The sequence below is a fragment of the Herpailurus yagouaroundi genome, unplaced genomic scaffold (assembly GCF_014898765.1).
Source record: "Herpailurus yagouaroundi ecotype Mexico unplaced genomic scaffold, PumYag 28, whole genome shotgun sequence".
NCBI classification, from domain to species: Eukaryota; Metazoa; Chordata; class Mammalia; order Carnivora; family Felidae; genus Herpailurus; species Herpailurus yagouaroundi.
This window is the reverse complement of record NW_024412376.1, coordinates 155,012,167-155,034,212: the sequence shown is the minus strand read 5'-3', so window position 1 is coordinate 155,034,212 and position 22,046 is coordinate 155,012,167. Positions and strand designations below refer to the sequence as shown.

Here is a 22,046-nt window from a genome sequence, read left to right as displayed (position 1 = left end):
ACACACACACACACACACACACACACACACACACACACACACACACACAGTCTTACCTTGCTGAGTGTTTTGTTCTTGCATTCGATTCACAGTGAGGTCTAAGGGGCCTTCCTGCTCTTCCTGAAGGGAGTTTTCTGCTTGATTCATTTGGATACTTTTACATATTAGACTTGGTCCAATTGAACCATTTCTATTTTCTTGAATTTTACCGCTTTTTGAAATATACTCAATTGCAAACTGACGTATCATCTTTTTCATTAATTCCTGAGCAACTAAGGGAATGTTAGGATCACAGTTCTGAGGAAGATCTAGGGAAGAAATAAATATGATAAGCATTAAAAAAGAGAAATGCAAAATACCAACACTTAAATTTATTTTTATTAAAAATTAATGGTTTCAGAAGTCTTTTAGTTCAGTCCACAATGGCTAATGGTTTCTAGGACTTAGCAACAGAAACCTTGTAGATTTAATTAGTATTACATCAACCCAAAACTTGGCATATTTAATCATTTCTTAAAAACAAACACTTTTGGTTCCAAACTAAAATACAGACAAAGGATTAGAGAAGCAAAACAGCTTATTTTCAGTTTTAATTCAAAGGTATTCTACTAGATATTAATACACAATGTGAACATAAATTGTAACTAGGCAATTTCTAACTTAATATACAAAGTGCATGTATTAAGTATTAAACAAAACATCTAAATTCTTATAACTATTACCATTAAAATTTTCAATTCTATCAAATGTGTATTCTATATAGAATCCTATATAGAATAACCTGAAGGTCATCAAAAATTTTTCTTTCCTCAACTTACACTGAGAAATTCCAATCATAAAGAAAAGGTAAAGAACTCTACAGTGACACAGGCAGCTTCTAACAAGATTCAAGAATTGTTAGTATTCGACCATACTTAGTTTTTAAACTTTTTTGTTTGCAGAACCACTGAAAGCAAATTGTAGAATTATGACGTTTCACTCCTAAATATTTCAGCATGTATCTATTAAGACTCTCCTATAAAAATGGCAATACCATTATTGAGGGTCTTAATCAATTCTTGACCTCAAAACATGTTGATCTGCTATAACTATAATGAAGGTCAGCAATGATATACAATTCTGGTTGAACTTGTACAAGAGGTAAAACAACTGAATGATTTATATAAGAGGTGTGGAATAAGGACAGACTACTTGTAAACACAGTATAGTGATAAGGAGTTTTGGTATTGGGGAGACTAGGTAGTGGTGGTTTTTCTACACGTGTGCTTCTGGCCTCCAATCCTTTTATTTATTCTGCTCCTTCAGAGGTAGACTTATTGGTAAATTGGAAAGGATTAACTATGCAGATGTGATTAGGCTGCATACTTCTTCCTCTTAGAATTGAACCTTGAGATACTAAGCCTTTGCTCCTTAAATACCTTAACTCTTACCCAGGCAGATTAGTGTTATTTGAATAGGCATGCCTTGATCCAGGGCTGTCTGAGACTGAAGGATTAAGTCTCTTTAGTTTTGGGGTTCAGTATTAGCTGAAGCACATGTCTAAGAGATTTGAAGACAAGTTCCCCAAAACATCTACTGTTATAGATCCATGGCTCTAAAATACAAGGGTGGGGGGGGCGGCAGTTTGCCTGGGTGGCTCAGCTGGTTGAGTGTCTGACTCTTGATTTTAGTTCAGATCATGATCCCAGGGTCGTGGGATTGAACCCTGCATCAGGCCCCATGCTGAGTGTGGAGCCTGCTTAGGATTCTCTCTCTCTCTCTCATTCTCTCCCTCTCTCTCTCTCTCTCTCTCCACCCCCCAACAAGCTCTCTCGCCAGCTTGTGTATGCTCTCTCTCTCTAAAATAAAAAATATAGATAAAAAATTTTTTTAAGTGTGAAATGGTTTAAAAACATGTACTATTTGGAGGTGAGGAGAAGCAACAAACTGTCTCTACCATGACCACTACCAAATCTGATAGCAAAATGTGATCTAGGCTGAAATGAATCTATTTATAGTCCTGCAGAAGTATCCATATATTTGATCACAGGGTACTGTTTTGGACCTGCTGGAAATGTTACATAATAAACATCCTGGTTATATTACCTCTTTCAAAACAAAAAAATTAAATTCTCAAAAAAACATCTGAGAGAAGGAACTGTGGATCTATAAAAAAAAAAAATAACATTTTAGCCTTCACATTTATTCATTTAGAACCCAATAGGGAAGAGAGGCACTACTGTTTTTAGGTACTGGGGGAAAAAAGGCGTAGCTATAGGTTGCAATCTTAGCCATGTTTATGAGCTCAGGGTAATCACATACTCCTCTACGCTTTAGTTTCTCTGTTCATAAAAATGGAAATGATAACAGAATCTTAGAAATCATAATAGAGCTTGCTCACAGGATATTTTAAAGTTACACAGGATTGGAGATAAAATACTGATTTCCTGTACTTGGCACATTTTAACAGTCTAGTAAACATTAGCTATTAAGATGCAGACTGAGCAGTTGTATTTTATTTAAGTCACAAACTGCCAAATAAGTAAAAATATTAACTATGTTAGCATAAAATTATTAACTAATAGAAAAATAGAAAGGACCTAATTTCTAAGTACATGTAAATACTTTTTGGTCCAGAATAGGCGATATTAGCACATGTACCTTAAATGACGTGATTCACTAAAACAAGAAATTTTCATGTTGTATACATAGGGATTCCCAGTATGTATCATTTCTTGATTATTACCTACAGGAATTGTTGAAGGCTTCTGTGAACATTCTTTTCCATCTTTTTTCAAGCCCAATTTTGCTTTGTAATATGTGAGAAAAGGAGATACTGGATTTACTTCTAGGTATTTTGTTTAACTATCCTACAATTTATTGAATAATGTCAACTTATAAATTCAAAATAATTAAATTTACCAAAAAAAGAACAGAAACATATCTGGATTCATGTCATCTCCCTAGGGCTACAACTTTAGGGTTGAGTTTATAGTTAAGTTTAAAGCAGAATACATAATGCTGCCTATTCTTTTCATGTACTCAGTATTGGCCCTCTGTATTGGGAAATACGTGTATGTTTAATTAATGAAAAAAGAGAAAGACAAAGAGACCAAGAAAATGCTGCTGATTAGTCACTGAGCCTTTTAGATTATGTGCACAAGCAAATGAGTTAACTAGAGATACAGACCAGGAATCATAATGTTTTTAAAGGTCAGGCAAGTAATATTTGGCTAGAAGAGAGAATGCTGCCACATGGAAATAGTGTCTATTGCCCCAAGAAGACAAAAAACAACTTTTTTCCCGTCTCATTTTTCAAATTTAACTAATTCAAAGTTTAACAAGCTCTTTGTAATAGCCAGTTTCAAGATGCTTCCTCAATGATTCCAACTCCTGGTTTCATTCTGTTGTGTACTCTCTTCCATGTTACACCAGCTGTGGTATGGGTGATCAAGAGCATACTAAAGAAGCATGTCACTTCCAAGATTAAGTTACAAAAGAATAAAGTATCAAGTAACTCTTGAATGTTAGTGTTTCTTGTCCCCCCATACCCTCACTCCCCATCCCCTATTCTGTCCTTCAATCTCTCTTATTACTCACTCCAGAGGAGACCATACTGTTAGAAGCTCTATAGAGAGACTCACATGGAGAGGAACTGGTCTCCTGCAAACAACCAATGAATGAACTTGGAAGAAGATACTCTAGATCAATCAAATCCCAGATGACTGTAACCCTAGCTGACCCTTTGATTGCAGCCAAGTGAGAAACCACACTGGAAACATCCAGCTATGCTGCTCTGAGGGTCCCAGCTCAGAGAAAATGTGAGATAATAAATGTTTGCTATTTTAAACTGCCAAATTTTGGGGATAAATGGCAAAAATAAATAAAACAAATTTTGGTACGTGTTAGTTGAGATATTGCTGTAAGAAAAATGCATGTTTGGCTTTAGAACCAGGCAGTGGGCTTTGGGGAGAACTAACATTGTAAATTGAACAGTACGGAAGAAGTTGCTAATAGGAGCTTCATGGTCTTTGATAAGGTGTGTACAGTGAGGATTTGTAGGACAATGATGTAAATGTTATTGGAAAGTAGAGGAAAGAATATACTTATTTTGTAGTGGCAGAAAGTTCTATAACACTATTGTTTACAGTAACCTGGAGAGTAGAAAATGTAAGCAATAAATTAGGTGATCTATCTAGGGAAATTCCTAAGGAAAGTGTTGAGATGCCCTCTGGTCTCTTGCTAATTATATAAAATGTAAGAGGAGAGCTATACTAAAGGGAGTATTGTTAAACAAAAAGAAACCAGGTCTTGATTATTTTGAAATTTTTCAGTGTGTGTGTGTGTGTGAGTGTGTGTGTGTGTGTGTGTATTGTGTGTGTGTGTGTGTACACACACAATACACACACACACACACACATACATACATACATACAGCAAATGAGGCTAAAATGAAAAAAGGTTGAGCAAAGACCAAATCGGGGGAATAGCCAGGAACACGGCTTCAAAAGGGTGGTTTTTCTCCCGATTTGACTCTCTTAATGTTGTGGGACTCATGTGAATTTTTAATTTTAATTTTTTTGTGAGTGGGGTGCGTCATTTCTTTAAACAAAAGAACTCTGGAATTAACCAAATCTTTGCAGGAAGTGTCTATTCAAGAATATTAGCTAGATCTTGGTAAGAATAGTAAGAATGTTTTCAGTTGCTCTATTCCTACTCTCCCTTGCTACTTCTGAGGTAGCCTGTTCCCAGGCAAAACAATGTTATGGTTCTAGATATTTAAAGCGATCCCTGTCCAACCATCAGCTGACCACTAAGCTAACCAAGCAGAGATGTTACAGCCACACAATACAAAGAATACTGACTTTAATGACTTCATAGAATAGATCAGAAAAGTTATTAAACAAACAAACAACAACATATAGCAACAACGAACTCTGAGGTGGAGAATAATCTGATTTCTACCAGTGCCAAACTGTAGTATTTAAAATATCCAGTTTTTTAAACAAAACATTATGAGAAATGCAAAAAAACAAATAAAAAACAAAACAAACAAAACAAGGGAATATGGCCCATACACACAGGAAGAAAACAGCCAACAGAAAATGTCTCTGAGGAAGCCCAGATGTTGAAATTATTGGACAAAAACTTAAAATCAGACATTTTCAATATATTAAAAAAACTAAAGGAAACCATGTATAAAGGAATAAAGGAAAGTATCAGGAGGATATCTCAGCAAATAAAAACAAAGTTTTTAAAAAGAACCAACTAGAAATTATTGAAAAGTACACTAATTAAAATGCAAATTTTGGGGTGCCTGGGTGGCTCAGTCAGTTAAACATCTGACTTCGGCTCAGTTCATGATCTCACAGTTTGTGAGTTTGAGTCTCGCATCAGGCTTGCTGCTGTCAACACAGAGCCCGCTTTGGATCTTCTGTTTCCCTCTCTCTCTCTCTGTCCCTCCCCGACTTGCACTCTTTCTCTCTCAAAAATAAATAAAACATTGAAAAAATAAAATAAAAATAAAATGCGAAATTCACTAGGTTGGATACAACAACAGATCTGAACTGTCAGAAAAAAGAATCAATGAATTTGAAGATAGGCTCATTGATATTACCCATTCTGAGGAGAGAGAGAAAGCCCATTGATATTAGCCATTCTGAGAGAGAGAAAAGAAGGTAGGAACAGTGGGAAGGAAGCAAAGAAGGAAAAAAGGAACGACGGACAGACAGGTGGTAGGTAGGTGAGGGGAGGGGGAGGGTAAAGGAGGGAAGGAGGAAGGAAAAAAAGAAAGAAAAATAAGTAAGAGTCTCAGAGACCTATGGAATACTATCAAATATACCAACATTACAAATGGTAGTCCTAGAAGGAGAGGAAAGAGGCACAAAGAATAGTGGAAGAAATGATGGCTAACAATGTCTCAGATTTGATGAAAAACCGTATCTACATATCCAAGAAGCTCAATAAACACCAAGTAGGGTAAACTCAAAGAAAGCTACATTTAAAAGCAACTTAATCAAGTGGTCAGAAACCAAAGAGCAAGTCCTGAAAGTACCAAGGAAAAAAAACCTCAATTCATCACATACAAGATCCTCAATGAGATTAAGTGCCAATATCACACCAGAAACGATGAAGGCCAGAAGGCAGTGAGATGACCTACTCAAGGAACTGAAAGAAAAGACTGTCAACTAAGAATTCCATATTCTGCAAAAGTATCCTTTAGAGACACAGGAGAAATTTAGACACTCTCAGATAAACAAAAACCGAAAACTTGCTGCAAGCAGACCTGACCTAATAAAAGGACACTGGACAGTAACTCAAATCCCCACAAAGAAATAATAAGCATCACTGCAGTAACTATATAGGTAAAAATACAGCATAAATATATTTTTTGCTTCTAACTGTTTTTCCTATCTAATTTAGAATGTAACTGCTAAAGCAATAATTGCAAATATCTCTCAGTGGACAATGTATGAAGATGTAACATGGAGAACAAAAGCAGCACAGAGAAGGGGAAATGAAATGGAGACATATAGGATATTTTTTATATACTACTGAAATTAAATTGGTATTAATCTGAACTAGACTATTGTCTATTAGGATGCTAAACTGTAATCCTCAGACAACCATTAAGAAAATACCTGAAAAAATATAGTAAAATACACAACAAAGGAATTAAATATCTATTGAACACAAAAGAAAGTAATAATGGAAACAGAGAAAACATAAAGAAATAAGACAAATAAGAGATTTGCAAAATGTTTTAAAAAGAATAACCCAACTATATGTGGTCAAAACAGACTTTTTTTTTTTTTTAAGAGAGCAAGTGAGCAGGGGAGAGGGGCAGGGGGAGAGAGAGAGAAATAGAGAATCTTAAGCAGCCTTCATGCTCAGTGTGGAGCCCAATGTGGGGCTCGATTCCACGACCCTGGGATCATGACCCCAGCCAAAATCAAGAGTTGGACACTCAACTAACTGAGCCACCCAGGTGCTCCAAAAGACAGACTTTAAATTCAAAGATGGAAAAATTCTGAAAGAAACAGGACAGGGAGAAAAAAATCCCATTATGCAAACAGTAACCAAAAGAAAACTGGTGTGGTTCTACTGATACCAGGCAAAATCTATTCTATGACAAATATCGTCCATAAAAATGGAGGTCACTTTATAATGATAAAGGTTCAATCTATTGAGAAGTTATAATAATTATAAACATATATGTACCTAACAATAGAGTCCAAAAATACATGAAGACATAACAATTAAAGGGAGACATAAAATATTCAATACTAACAGTTGGAAACTTCAATAAAACACTTTTAATAATGGATAGAAAAACCAGAAAATAGACCAACTAAGAAGACTTCAACAACACTATAAATCAACTAGATCTAACAAACATATATGGAGCACTCCATTCCCAAAACAGCAGAATATATATTTGTGTCAAGTGCAGGTAGAAATTCTCCAAGATAGACCATATGTTAGGCCACAAAACAAAAAGATTAAAAACTTAAAATGTCTGTTCTCCAACATCAAAGAAATGAAAAAGAAACAAGTAACAAAAGGAAATTTGGGAAATTCACAAATATGAAAATTTAAAAAAACATATTCCTAAACACCAAATGAGTAAAACACTGGGTCACAAAAGATATTAGAATATACTGAAATTTGAATGAAAAGGAAAATACAACATACCAAACAGTATGAGATGCAGCTAAAGCAGTGCTTGGAGGGCAATTTATAGCTGTAAAAAAACATATTTTTAAAGAAATTCATACCAAAAACCCATTAGCCTAACTTGCCTTGAGAGTAAATGAATTGAAAACTAAACTCAAAGCAAACAAAAAGAAGGAAATAAATAAAAGGTCAGAGCAGAAAAAAAAAGAACAGAAAAACAACAGAGAAGATCACTGAAACCAAAGGATGGTTCTTTGAAAAGATCAACAAATTTATAAACCTGTCGCTAGACTGACCAAGAAAAAAAAAAAGAGAAGATTTAAGTTGTTAAAATCAGGAATAAAGGAAGAGACATCACCATTAACCTTAAAGAAACGTAAAAGAGAATCAGAAAATACCATTAAAAATCATACATCAACAAAGTAGATATCCTAAACTAATATAACACTATGTTAGCTACACAGTAATAAAAGTAAAATTTAAAAAAAGAAAACAAACCTAGATATCCTAGACAAAATGGCTTATTTCCTATAAAGGCACACACTGCCAAACTGACTCAAAGATGTAATAGAAAATCTAAATAGATCTGCAATAAATTAAAAAAAACATTGAATAATTTAAAAACTTGCCACAAAGAATAGCCCAGGGACAGACAGATTTACTGGTGAATTCTATTAGACATTAAAAAAAAAATTAACACAAATGCTTCACAAATTTTTAAAAAGGGAAGAGGAAGGAACACTTCCCAACTCATTCTGTGACAGCAACACTAGCCTAATATCAAACTAGACAAGGATATCACAAGAAAACTACCAAGCAAAATAAAAACTATCCATTATGAAGAGACACAAAAATCCTAAATGAAATACTAGCAAACAGAATCCAGCAATACATAAAAAAGAACTATATACCAAGAATTTATCCCAAGAATGCAAGGTCAATTCAACATATAAAAACCAATTAGTCACTGTAATATAACATTAATAAAGGACAAAAGCCAAATAATCTCCATAGATGTAGAAAAGCACTTGACAAAATCCAGTAACCATTCATACACAAAACACTAAACAAGCTAGGAACAGAAGAAAACTACCTCAATTTAAGAAAGGGCACCTATGAAAAATCACAGGTAACATCATATTTAATGGTGGAAGATCAAAAGCTTTCCCTCTAAGATCAGGAACAAGACACAAGACAAGGATATATATTTTCACCACTTTTATTCATATACTACTCACTATTCACTTTCATTCATATACTAGAGGTTCCAACCAAGGCAATTAGGTAAGAAAAATAAATAAAAGACATTTAGATTGGAAAGGTAGAAGTAAAACTCTGTACATAACAATCTTTTTTAAAAATGTTATTTTAATTCCACTATAGTTAACATACAGTGTTATATTAGTTTCAGGTATGCAACAAAGTGATTCATAATAAAATCTTATATAGATAAATTTCTAAGGAATCCACACACACACAATTTTAGAGATAATAATTAAGTTCAGCAAGACAACAAGAAATCATATAAATAAACAAAAATTAATTTTACTCCTATACAATGGCATTAAACATTTCCAAAATGAAATAAGTAAGAAAGTGATTCCATTTACAACAGAACAAAGAATAAAATACTCAGAGGAGTAAGTTAACAAAGAAGTGGAAGTTTTGTATGCTAAAAATGATGAAAACTCACTTTTTTTTTTCTTTTTTAAAGTCTTTTTTTATTTTTATTTTTTTAATATATGAAATTTATTGTCAAAAAAAAAAAAGAACTGAGAACAAACTGAGGGTTGATGGGGGGTGGGAGGGAGGGGAGGGTGGGTGATGGGCATTGAGGAAGGCACCTGCTGGCATGAGCACTAGATGTTGTATGGAAACCAATTTGACAATAAATTTCATATTAAAAAAAATTAAACACTAAAAAAAATAAATAAATAAATAAATAAACATTAAAAAATAAAATAAATAAAAACCAAAAAAAAATGATGAAACTCAAAGACAGCCTAAGTAAATAGAAATACATCCTATGTTCATGACTGGAAGATGTAATATTGTTAATATGGTAACACCCCACAAAGAGATTCAATACAATCTCTACCAAAATCCCAGATGGCATTTTTGCAGAAATTGGCAGGTTGATCTAAAATGCACAAGGGGGGCGCCTGGGTGGCACAGTCGGTTAAGCGTCCGACTTCAGCCAGGTCACGATCTCGCGGTCTGTGAGTTCGAGCCCCGCGTCAGGTTCTGGGCTGATGGCTCAGAGCCTGGAGCCTGTTTCCGATTCTGTGTCTCCCTCTCTCTCTGCCCCTCCCCCATTCATGCTATGTCTCTCTCTGTCCCAAAAATAAATAAACGTTGAAAAAAAAAATTTAAAAAAAATAAAAAAATTAAAAAAATAAAATGCACAAGGAAATGCAAGGAATCCAGAATAGCCAAAACATCTTGAAAAAGAAGAACTAAATTGAAAGATTAGCACTTCATGATTTTGAAAATTACTATAAAGTGAAATAATCAAGACAAGGTATTACTAGTATAAGGTTAGACATATAGATGAATGGAGTAGAACTGAGCCCCAAAATAAACCCTTACATCTACAGTCAATTTATTTTTGGTAAGAGTATCAAGACAATTCAATGGGGGAAAGAAGTCTTTTAAACAAATGGTACTGGGACAACTGGATATTTACATACAAAATGAAGTTTTATCTCTACCTCATACCCTTTATAATAATTAACTGAAAATGGATCAAAGACCTAAATAGGGGAGCTAGAACCTTAAAAATCTTAGAAGAAAATATGTGTAAAACTTCAAAACCTTGGATTAAGGCACCGATTCCTTACGCATGACACCAAAAGCATAAGCAACAAAAGAAAAAAATAGATACACTAGACTTCATCAATATTAAAAACTTTTGTGCTTCAAAGGACACTACCTTTGTGAAGTGAAAGGACAGTCCACTCAATGGGCGTAAATATTTATAAATCATGTCTGTTAAGAATCCAGTGTCCACAGCATATAAAGAACTCCTCCAAATCAGCAATAAAAAAAAAAAATGCCCAAATAAAAAATGGCAAATGATTTGAGTAGTTCTCCAAAAAAGATATTACTAATGGCCAATAAGTACATGAAAAAGATGCTTAACATCATTTCTCATGAGAGAAAAAAATGCAAGTCAAAACCACAATGAGATATCATTTCACACCCAAAGGATAAAGTGCTCATGAGGATATTAAGAAATCTGAACCCTCAAACACTGCTGGTGAGACTGCAAAATGGTGTAGCCATTTCAGAAAACACACTGGCAGTTCTTCAAAAATGTAAACAAATAATTACCATTATGACCCAGCAAATTCCACTTCAAGGTATATACCCAAGGAAACTGAAAACATATGTCTAACCAAAAACAAGTGCATGAATGTTCATGGTAGCATTATTTGTAATAGCCAAGAAGTGGAAACAACCCAAATGAACATCAACTGGTGAATGCACGTATATAAGGATGAACCTTGAAAAATTTATGCTAAATGAAGGCTGCACATGGTATGATTCTATTCATATGAAATGTCTAAAACAGACCAATCTATTGAGACAGAGAGTAAGTTTAGTGGTTGCCAGAGCCTGAGGGAGGGTAGGAAAAGGATGAGAGAGTGTTAATCTGTTAAGGGGTTTAGGATGATGAAATGTTCAGGAATCAGATAGCAGTGATGGTTGCAAAACTCAGTGAATGAGTACACTAAAACCCACTAAATTGTATACTTTTAAAATAGTTAATTTTATAATATGTGGATTATATCTCAATTAAAAAAAAACAGAAAGGAATAACTCAGAAAGTGGAACATGACAGATCCAAGTCATAAAGAATCATTCTTAGGCCTTAAGATCAAAACAAGTTCCAACTTTTGCCCAGCTGGATTTCAGAATTGCTATGAATAGTGACCTCCATGTGTGCCCCATTTCCCCAATTCTGAAGAGTGTTTACAACAGTTATCCTATGCCTGTCCCACCACTGTCTGTTGGGTGTGTGTGGGCAGGTAACTTGCCTTTTTACTTAAAAAAAAAACAAACACAAAAAAAACCCCACTTTTTAAAAAAATTGTTTATTCATTTTTTGGAGACAGAGAGAGCACGAGTGGGTGGAGGGGCAGAGAGAGAGAGACACAAAGAATCTGAAGTAGGTTCCAGGCTCTGAGCTGTCAGCACAAAGCCCAACTCGGGGATCAAAACCATGAACCTCAAGATGACCTGAGCCGAAGTCGGTCGCTTAACCAACTGAGCCACCCAGTTGCCCCTTAAAGGTCTATAGAACAAGAGGAACTACATTTGAAGCACTATACTTAAAGAGCTATACCCAAAGAACCCTGTTTGCACCTGGAACTAAATGAGATCATGAGATAATATGGTAGTAACGGTAAGATTTTTGGAGGTCTTGGGCAAAGATGAGTATATTTTGCAAATAGAGAGAGACGCGAATCACTGGGGACCTAAAGATTTTAACTTCCTTGTATTCACACCTTTGTTTAGTATTCTCTCACACTGATAGGTAGCATTATTTACCTAAGAGGAATAGCTGCTCTTGAAAGCAATCTAAGAGTATTGATTGTGTTGTCTCAATTATGAGATCATGAATGTGGAAAATATGTCACTAATCCAAAAAAATTTTTTAAAGGCCAGGATGGTGGCATTTTTGTATGCTTTCCCCATCTCCATTTCCCTTCTCTTCATTTTGATAGCTATATTAACAACAGTTAACAGTGATTTAGCACTTATAGAACTCTGACATATATTGATATCATTTAATGACAAGTATCATATCAGTGCAAATAATGATATAGTTAAAAGGGAAGCAAAGTCCTATGGAATCATTTATGGTACACAGTTTTTGCCCTTGCCTTTTATTTTTTCCCAATTTTTTTCTTCTAAACATTTCAATCTACAGAAAAGTTACAATGTACTTCCACAAAATTTTACCTCTATAAATTCAACAACTGTTGACATTTTTTTATCATTTGATTTACATATGCACAGGTTATTTCATACTTAATATGAAATACTTGAGTAATAAAGAACACTACGATACATAACTATAATGCCTTATCCCTTTCAAGAAATTTAACAAAGTGTAATGCCCTCAGCTTTCCAAATTACATCCTTTATAGCCTTTTTCTTCCTGATTTCAGTATGCAATCAAGAACCTCATGTTCTAGGGGAGGCTGGGTGGCTTGGTCAGTTGAGCATCCGACTCCTGCTTGGAATTCTCTCTCTCCCTCTCTTTCTACCCCTTCTCTACTCACACATGCACTCGCTGGCTCTCAATAAATAAATAAATAAGACTTAAAAAAAAAAAAAAAGAACTACACGTTCTATTTGACTATCATGTGTCCCCAGTCTTTTCTCCTGCCTTGTTGTTGTTGTTGTCACTTTCATGCCATTTAGTTTATAACACGTTCCACAATCTGGGTTACATTCCTCACAATTTAGATTCAGATTAATCTTTTTTTTTTTTTTTTAACAGGAATAATATCATAGGTGATATTCCTGCTTGGTGTATTTTACCATTTGGTCCCCATATCAGTGATGTCATTGATGTCTTGCTTGGTGATATCCAACAAATCTCTCCATTGTGAAGTTACCTTTTCTTCTTTGTAATTAGCAATCTGTGGAGTAATACTTTAATGTGACTATTCTGTTTCCCAACATTCTATATTCAATTGTTTTAGCATCAATTGATGATTCCTGCCAGAATCAATTGTTACACTAAGTGATTGCAAAATGATAATTTTGTAATTCCATTATTCATTCTCTTTTATGTAGCATTATTTTTAAAAAGTGTGTTCTCTTCTGTGACCCTTATCTTTTGTTTGTTTTTACCACTATGGACTCATGGATTGTTTCCTGTTCTCCAATGTTATCATCCATGCCATCACTATTCATTTTAATGTACAACCTGTTCCAAATTTAGCCAAAGGAAACCCCTTCAAGTTGGTCCTGTATCCTTTTGATGTATCACTTATTTGTGGGGACTTGGTGTTTGGCATAAAAGAAGATACTCCATGTCCACTTTCTACTTTTCCTGTCTCTGACTTAGAATCAACCAATATTACAAATATACTAATTTTTCCTTTTTGTGGTAGAGAGTGCTATTTAGACATCAAGGTCTGGATGTTAAGTGTGGTCACTGCTACTTGTGGTGTCACTGCTTCTAGAATCTTACAGTAGGCAAAGCTAGTAAGTACTATACATATATGGATTATATATTTGAATCATGAATTCTCAGATACCTCTAATAACACAGGACTGTTCTTTTTCTTCCCTCATTTAGTATTTCTATTCCTTTCTCTGACAGTAAAAACTCTCAGAATTACTATACCAATACCACCACTGAAAAATGTTTATCCTTAAAATATGTCCCACTGAGATTACAGTCAGACTACTAGGTTAATTATTTGAATTAATGTGTTTCCTCTGTTCTGTATTATCAATATGGTATACAGTTAGGTGTATTTGCTTTTTTTGTAGTAGTTGGTACTCAATCACAGGGTTCCCTCCCCCATCCTTGTTGATTTTATTTTTTTAATGTAAAAAATTAACATGTTTAAAAACAAAACTATACAAGATAGGCTTTACTTATTTTCCACCACTCCCAAAGTAACCAATTTCACTAGTTTCTAGTTTATCCTTTTGTTTTTGCATAAAAATAAACAGATTAATGTATTCTTCCCTCTTACTTCTTAAAAGTGAATATATTACATACAATATGTGGTATATTTTTTCTTTTAAAAATATATACCCAGGGAATTAATTTTTTTTTTTTTTTTGAGAGAGAGAGAGAGAGAGAAAGCACATGCACAAGTGTAAGCAGGGGAGCATCAGAGGGAGAGGGAGAGAGAATCTCAGGCAGGCTCCGTGCTCAGCACAGAGCCCACCTTGCATGACCCTGAGATCATGACCTGAGGCAAAACCAAGAGTTGGCTCCTCAACAGGCTGAGCCACCCAGGTGCCCCTGGGAATTAATCATTCTTATCAGTTCAGGGACGTTCTTCATTCTCTAGCTCTATGTCTATCTAGCCACTATATGTTTCTACCACAGAATAGTCAACATGTGGACGGCATGTAACTGATTTCTAATACGTCACTATTATAAAACACTGAAATGAAGAATTTTGTGCATATTGTCAAACAAGTATGTTCAGGTAAATTCTAAAAAGTGGGATTACTGGATCAAAGGGTAAATTCATATGTAGGGTTTTTTTTTTTTGTTTTTTTTTTGAGAGACAGAGAGAGACAGAGAGAGAGAGAGAGAGAGAGAGCGCGCGTGCAAATGTGTGTGTGAGCAAGGGAGGGGCAGAGGGAGAGAGTGAGAATCTTAAACAGGCTCCACGTCCAGCACTGAGTCCCATGCGTGGCTTGGTCTCACGACTGTGAGGTCATGACCAGAGTCAAAATCAAGAGTCAGATGCTTAAGTGACTGACCCACTCAGGCGCCCACATATGTAGTTTTAATAGATATTGCCTAATACTGTTTGTAGGAAGTGTATCATTTTGTGCTTCCCATGTCAATGGATAAAAGTGATTGTTTCATAGGTTCCCTAACAGAGTGCTATAAGACTTTTGAATTTTGGCCATTTTAATAGAAGAGAAATGGTAACTCACTATTGTTTTAATTTGCAGTTCTATTATAAATTCAAGGGCCATTTGAATGTCTTATTTTTCTGTGTGTAATACTCTGCTCATGCCTTTTGTCAAATATCTATTGGGTGTTTGGTCTTTCTTTCCCCCCTCTTAATTTAAAAAACTTACTTATGTAATAGGGAGATTAACTCTTTGTGACACATTTTGCAAATATTTTGTTTTTTTTAATTATTTTTTACTTCATTAAAAAAATTTTTTTAATGTTTATTTGTGTGACAGAGAGTGTGTGAGAAAGAGAAAGAGAGAGAATGCACGAGCAGTGGAGGGGCAGAGAGAGAGGGAAACACAGACTCCAAAGCAACTTCCAGTCTCTGAGCTATCAGCACAGATCCCAATGCAGGGCTTGAACTCATAAACTGTGAGATCATGACCTGAGCTGAAGTTGGACACTTAACTGACTGAGCCACCCAGGCACCCCTGTCTTTGTCTTTCAACTTTGACTATGGAACTTTCTTCCTGGGTAAATTATTTTTTTCTTTCTTAATATAAATGACTCTTAAATGTAGTCAATATTTTATTTTATTACATCCGGACTTTAAGTAATATATAGAAAGCCTTTGCCCTTCATCCAGGTTATAATTAATGGATCCTTTCTTACAGTATAAAATGGTTATTTTATATTTCAATCTCTTATATCTTGTTTTTAGAAAAAGGGAGTGGGGGAGGGGAGTAGAAGGGAGAGGGGGAGAGAAGAGGGGAAGAGAGAGGGAGAGGGAGAGGGAGAGGGAGAGGGAGAGAGAGAGAGGATATTAAGCAAGCTTGCACACTCAGCACAGAGCCCAATGTGAGGCCTGATCCCATGACCCTGGGATTATGACCTGAGCCAAAATCAAGAATTGGATGCTCAACCAACTGAGCCACCCAGGCATGCCAAGGACACTTTGTTTTAACAACTGCTGCTCAACGGTGTACTGGAGGTTCCAGTTAGAGAAATTAGGCAAAAAAAAAAAAAAAAAAGAAAGAAAGAAAGAAAGAAAGAAAATAGAAAAATAAAGGACATACAAGCTGGGAAGGAAGAGCTGAAACAATGTCTCTTTACAGATGACATGATCCTATACAGAGTAAATCCCAAAGAATTCACACACAAAAAACTACAAGAGTTAAAAAGTGAATGCAGCAAAGTTGAATACCAAATCAAGTAAACACACAAGAAACCCAATTGAGTTTCTATACAAAAATCAATGAACCATCCAAAATGGAAATTTAGAAAACAGTACCATTTACAAAGGATCCAAATACATAAGAATATATTTAACCAAGAAAAACAAAGACTTATACCTGGAAAACTTCAAAACACTTTTGAAAAAAATTAAAGATGACCTGAATAAACAGAAAGACATTAAGTCTGTGAATTGGAAGGCTTAACATTATTAAGATGGCAACACTGGGACACCTGGGTGGCTCAGTTGGTTGGGCGTCCCACTTAGGTTCAGGTCATGATCTCACAGCTTGTGGGTTTGAGCCCCGCTTCGGACTCTGTGCTGACAGCTCAGAGCCTGGAGCCTGCTTCGGATTCTGTGTCTCCCTCTCTCTCTCTGCTCCTCCCTCACTTGTGCATGCTCTCTCAAAAATAATAAACATTTTTAAAAAATTTTTAAAAAAAGATGGCAATACTATCCAGTGCCATCTACATACTCAATGCAATAAAATGTATTCAACTATACATGTGGTATGGATCTAATTTTATCTTTTTCCAGTTGGTTTTCAAGTTGTCCTAAGACCATTTATTAAACAGTCCATCATTTCCCCCACTATTTGTAAAGACATCTGCATCATATGAACTTCCTTGGGTATTTGGGTCTATTTCTCAACAAAATTGCTTGTCCATTCAGGTGACAGTACTACAATTTTAATTATACAGGTTTTAGTGCTTGGAAGACACAGTGTCAGCACTTAAAAAAAAAAATCTATTCTTGTATATTTATATTCCATATGTTAGCTCCAAGGAAAGATGGGGTGTTGGGAGGGGAAGAGAACTTTCTAAAGGAATCATATGAAATTTATATATTAATTTAGGGAAAACTGAAATTATTTGGGTTTATTCCAAAGCATTTTGTCTTTTTTTTTTTTTGCTATTGTAAATGGTATTATATCATCTGATTATATGTATATAAAACCCACTGATTGTTCATTTTATGTATCGTGACACTGTACTGAATTGTTTTACTGTTTAAGTTACTATTATCATTACTCTTGGTTTTCTATTATCATTTGCAAAGAGAACTAGTTGTATTTCTTCTTTACCTAGAAATCTAAAGCAGTTCTCTCTTGTCTAATTGTCCAAACCTCTGATACAATGTTAAATACATAGTTGAGACTGAGAACAGTCCTGTCTTGTTCCAGTTTAATGGGAATGCTAACACTGTTTCCACACTAAGTATTACGCTGTATTTAAACTAGGGTATATACACTGAGATACCACCTCACACCAGTCAGAGTGGCTAAAATGAACAAATCAGGAAACAACAGATGCTGGTGATAATGTGGAGAAACGGGAACCCTCTTGCACTGTTGGTGGGAATGCAAACTGGTGCAGCTGCTCTGGAACAGTGTACAGGTTCCTCAAAAAATTAAAAACCGAACTACCCTACGACCCAGCAATGGCACTACTAGGAATTTATCCAAGGGATACAGGAGTGCTGGTTCTCATAGGGGCACATGTATTCCAATATTTATAGCAGCACTTTCAACAATAGCCAAATTATGGAAAGAGCCTAAATGCCCATCAACAGATGAATGGATAAAGAAGATGTGGTTTATATATGCAATGGAATACTACTTGGCAATGAGAAAGAATGAAATCATGCCATTTGCAGCAACATGGATGGAACTGGAAGGTATTATGCTGTATGAAATAAGTCAGTCAGAAAAGGACAGATATCATGTTTTCACTCTATATGGATCTTGAGAAACTTAAGAGAAGACCATGGGGGAAGGGAAGGGGAAAAAAAATAGTTACCAACAGAGAGGGAGGGAGGCAAACCATAAGAGACTCTTAATACAGAGAACAAACTGAGGGTGGGTAGGGGGTGGGGGAGAGGGGAAAATGGGTGATGGGCACTGAGGAAGGCACTTGTTGGGATGACCACTGGGTGTTGTATGTAAGTGATGAACCATGGGAATCTACCTCCAAAACGAAGAGCATACTTTACACACTATATATTAGCCAATTTGGCAACAAATTATATTTAAAAAAATAAAAAAAAATAAAACCAGGGTATATGTGTTTTATTTAAGAAATATGCATCAACTCCTTTTTTATTGATTATTTTTATCATGAACACAGGTTGCATTTTGCCAAAGGTCTTATCAGCATCAGTGGAGATGAACTTTATTTTTTGTTCCTTCTTAGATTAATAGGTTATTTATATTAATAGATTTCCTAAAATGGAACCATTCCTGCATTACTGGAACACATCTCATTGGATCATGAAGTATTATTTTCTTACTGTAGCATAGAATTCTATCTGATGTTTTTGTAGTGATGTGAGACTGTTCTGTAGTTGCATAGATGTTAACTATCTTTATGAGATTTTTATATAGATCAACTTCATAATCATGTTAAAATAATTAGAGTACTTTTTTTATGTTCTGGAAAAATTTATAGAGCATTGAAATTGGCTAATCTTAGGTTTGGTAAAATAAAACTTTCAAATCTTCTGGGCTTGGTGCTTTTGTTTGTTTGTTTGTTTTTTAATTTTTGTTTTTTTTCAACGTTTATTTATTTTTGGGACAGAGAGAGATAGAGCATGAACGGGGGAGGGGCAGAGAGAGGGGGAGACACAGAATCGGAAACAAGCTCCAGGCTCTGAGCCATCAGCCCAGAGCCCGACGCGGGGCTCGAACTCACAGACTGCGAGATCGTGACCTGGCTGAAGTCGGACGCTTAACCGACTGCGCCACCCAGGCGCCCCTGTTTGTTTGTTTTTTTAAAGAATGCTGCCATCATCATCATTATTATTTTAGAGACAGCAAGCATGTGAGTGGGGTGGAGAAAGAAAGAGAGAATCTTGAGCAGACTCCACATCAATGCAGGGCTTGATCTCACACCCCTGAGATCATGACCTGAGCTGAAATCAAGAGTCAGACATTTAACCAACTGAGTCATCCAGGTGCACCACTGTTGAACTTTTTGATACATTTTCTAACTTAAAAAGAAAAAAAAAAAAAAGAGGTTTGTTTAAGCTTTCTATCTCCTCTGATAGAAATCTATTTATCTCTTCTGAGATAAGAATTCTGGTAAACTGGATTTTCCTATGTAATTACCCATTTCATCTACATTGTAGAAAATAGAATCAACAATTTTGTTTTCTTCCCTTACACCTTAAAGTTGTTTAAGAGAATATTTATATTGTAGTGGACAGGACTTTAAAATTTTTTGTTATTTAGTTCTATCTTTATAGTATGATAGAAAGCCTTTTTATGTGTTGCTTCTGATTTATAGAACTATTTTAGGATTCTTTTTTTGACTTAGTATATCAATTTTTTGGTGAACATTCTCTGTACACTGAAGAAGAAAGTATATTATAGGCTATCTAGGATAGAGTTCAATACATACCCACAAACTATCCCTAACTATTCTTTTAGGTCTTCTGTGCCTTTATTTTATTTTATTTTTTTTTTTAATTTTTTTTTCAATGTCTATTTATTTTGGGGACAGAGAGAGACAGAGCATGAACGGGGAAGGGGCAGAGAGAGAGGGAGACACAGAATCGGATACAGGCTCCAGGCTCTGAGCCATCAGCCCAGGGCCCGACGCGGGGCTCGAACTCACGGACCGCAAGATCGTGACCTGGCTGAAGTCGGACACTTAACTGACTGCGCCACCCAGGCGCCCCTGTGCCTTTATTTTAAATTCACTTCACCTATCTTGGACTAAATACTCCTATGTGTTTGTTCTGTTCTCTGAATTTTCTGTAAGTTTCTGCTTTATGAAGATGTTTGCTATGTTATTTGGTACTTAGATACTCATGTTATGATCTTTAATAAAGTCTTTTGTCCTCAAGTTAAGACCACCAATGTAATTTGGTATGTAACAGAAATATTTTGAGAACTTCGTATTTAATCACACAAAATATTTTTTAAAATGTCTAGCCCAAGGATTAAAATTTCATAAATTGAAAAAAAATTATTCCTTCATCAAGGACACTCTTAAGTGTAATGGTCCTTTTTTACTATAATGTGTGTGGTACTGAAGAACCCAAGTTTTGCCTCCCTCCCTCTCTGTTTGTAACTATTTTTTTCCCCTTCCACAGAGTCTGCTACTAGCTTGATTCACGCTAAGAATCCAGCAATTTATGCAACATTGTTTTTGTGCCATCAGTGGAAATGTCAACAGAGCAAAGTGGCAAATAACAACTTAGAATTATTAAAAAAAAAAAAAAAAAGTTTTGACCTTACAGATTCCTTGAATGAGTCTCAGGGACCCCAGGGTTCCAAGTATCACACTTGGAGAACCATCACTCTACAAAAACCCAATACATTTTTATCCCATAATAAATAGTATACTGGAAGGCAATATACAAGACTGGATGGAAGGACATCTTTGTGGTCAGATACACCTGGAAGCAAATTTCAGCTGTGTTGAATGCTGTGAAACTTTGGGCAAGTAACTTTAGAAGCCATAATTTCATTATCTGTAAAGGGATTCTACTAACAGAATCTAAAGGAATTGCTTCAAGGATTAAATGAACGAATATGTAGTGTATATCCAGTGCCTAACACATAGATCTCAAAAAGCATTAGCGTAATTATTTAATTTTTATATAATACATCTATTTTCTAATAATCACTATCAGGAGAAGAAAAAAATCAAAGACAGTAATTTGGGTAGTTTCTCTAAATCAAAAGTTTAAAAAATAAGCAAAACCTATGAAGCATTAAATTCCTAAAATTTTAGGGGGCGCCTGGGTGGCGCAGTCGGTTAAGCGTCCGACTTCAGCCAGGTCACGATCTCGCGGTCTGTGAGTTCGAGCCCCGCGTCAGGCTCTGGGCTGATGGCTCAGAGCCTGGAGCCTGTTTCCGATTCTGTGTCTCCCTCTCTCTCTGCCCCTCCCCCGTTCATGCTCTGTCTCTCTCTGTCCCAAAAATAAATAAACGTTGAAAAAAAAATTAAAGAAAAAATTCCTAAAATTTTAGAATATAAGATTTCAGATACTGGCTGTGACATTTTAATTTTAAAGACTTTTTAAAATATTGACCTTTTAACCTTGTCTGTCTTCTCTATTTTATCTTTGCATTCTATTTCACTAATTTTTTAAAAAAAATATTTTTTTAACGTTTATTTTTGAGACAGACAGAGACAGAGCATGAATGGGGGAGGGGCGGAGAGAGAGAGGGAGACACAGAATCGGAAGCAGGCTCCAGGCTCTGAGCCATCAGCCCAGAGCCCAACGCGGGGCTCAAACTCACGGACCGTGAGATGGTGACCTGAGCTGAAGTCGGAGGCTTAACTGACTGAGCCACCCAGGCGCCCCTCTATTTCACTAATTTTGTTAACATCTTCATTTGCCTTCGTCCAACTTATTCAGGGTTACCCTTTTTGTTTTAACTCCTTCAGTTAGATATATGGTTCACCCATTAATTTTTTTTCCTAGTATAAGAATTTAAGTTTATAAATTTCCTTTTACCAAATCAGCTTGTCCAATAAGTTTGCAAATATCTTTTGAATGTCATCCAGAGCTAAATATATCCTAATAGGT

General features: G+C 35.4%; 1 protein-coding gene across 11 annotated transcripts in view; it reads right to left on the bottom strand.

The window, feature by feature from the left end:
• Nucleotides 1-22,046, bottom strand: part of LCORL (ligand dependent nuclear receptor corepressor like) — a 176,745-nt gene that overhangs the window by 57,865 nt on the left and 96,834 nt on the right. For all 11 annotated transcript variants that reach the window (XM_040487204.1, XM_040487246.1, XM_040487239.1 and 8 more), the window contains one exon: nucleotides 57-308. In XM_040487204.1, coding sequence (XP_040343138.1) covers nucleotides 57-308 — 252 coding nt within the window. The remainder of the gene's footprint in view (nucleotides 1-56; nucleotides 309-22,046) is intronic.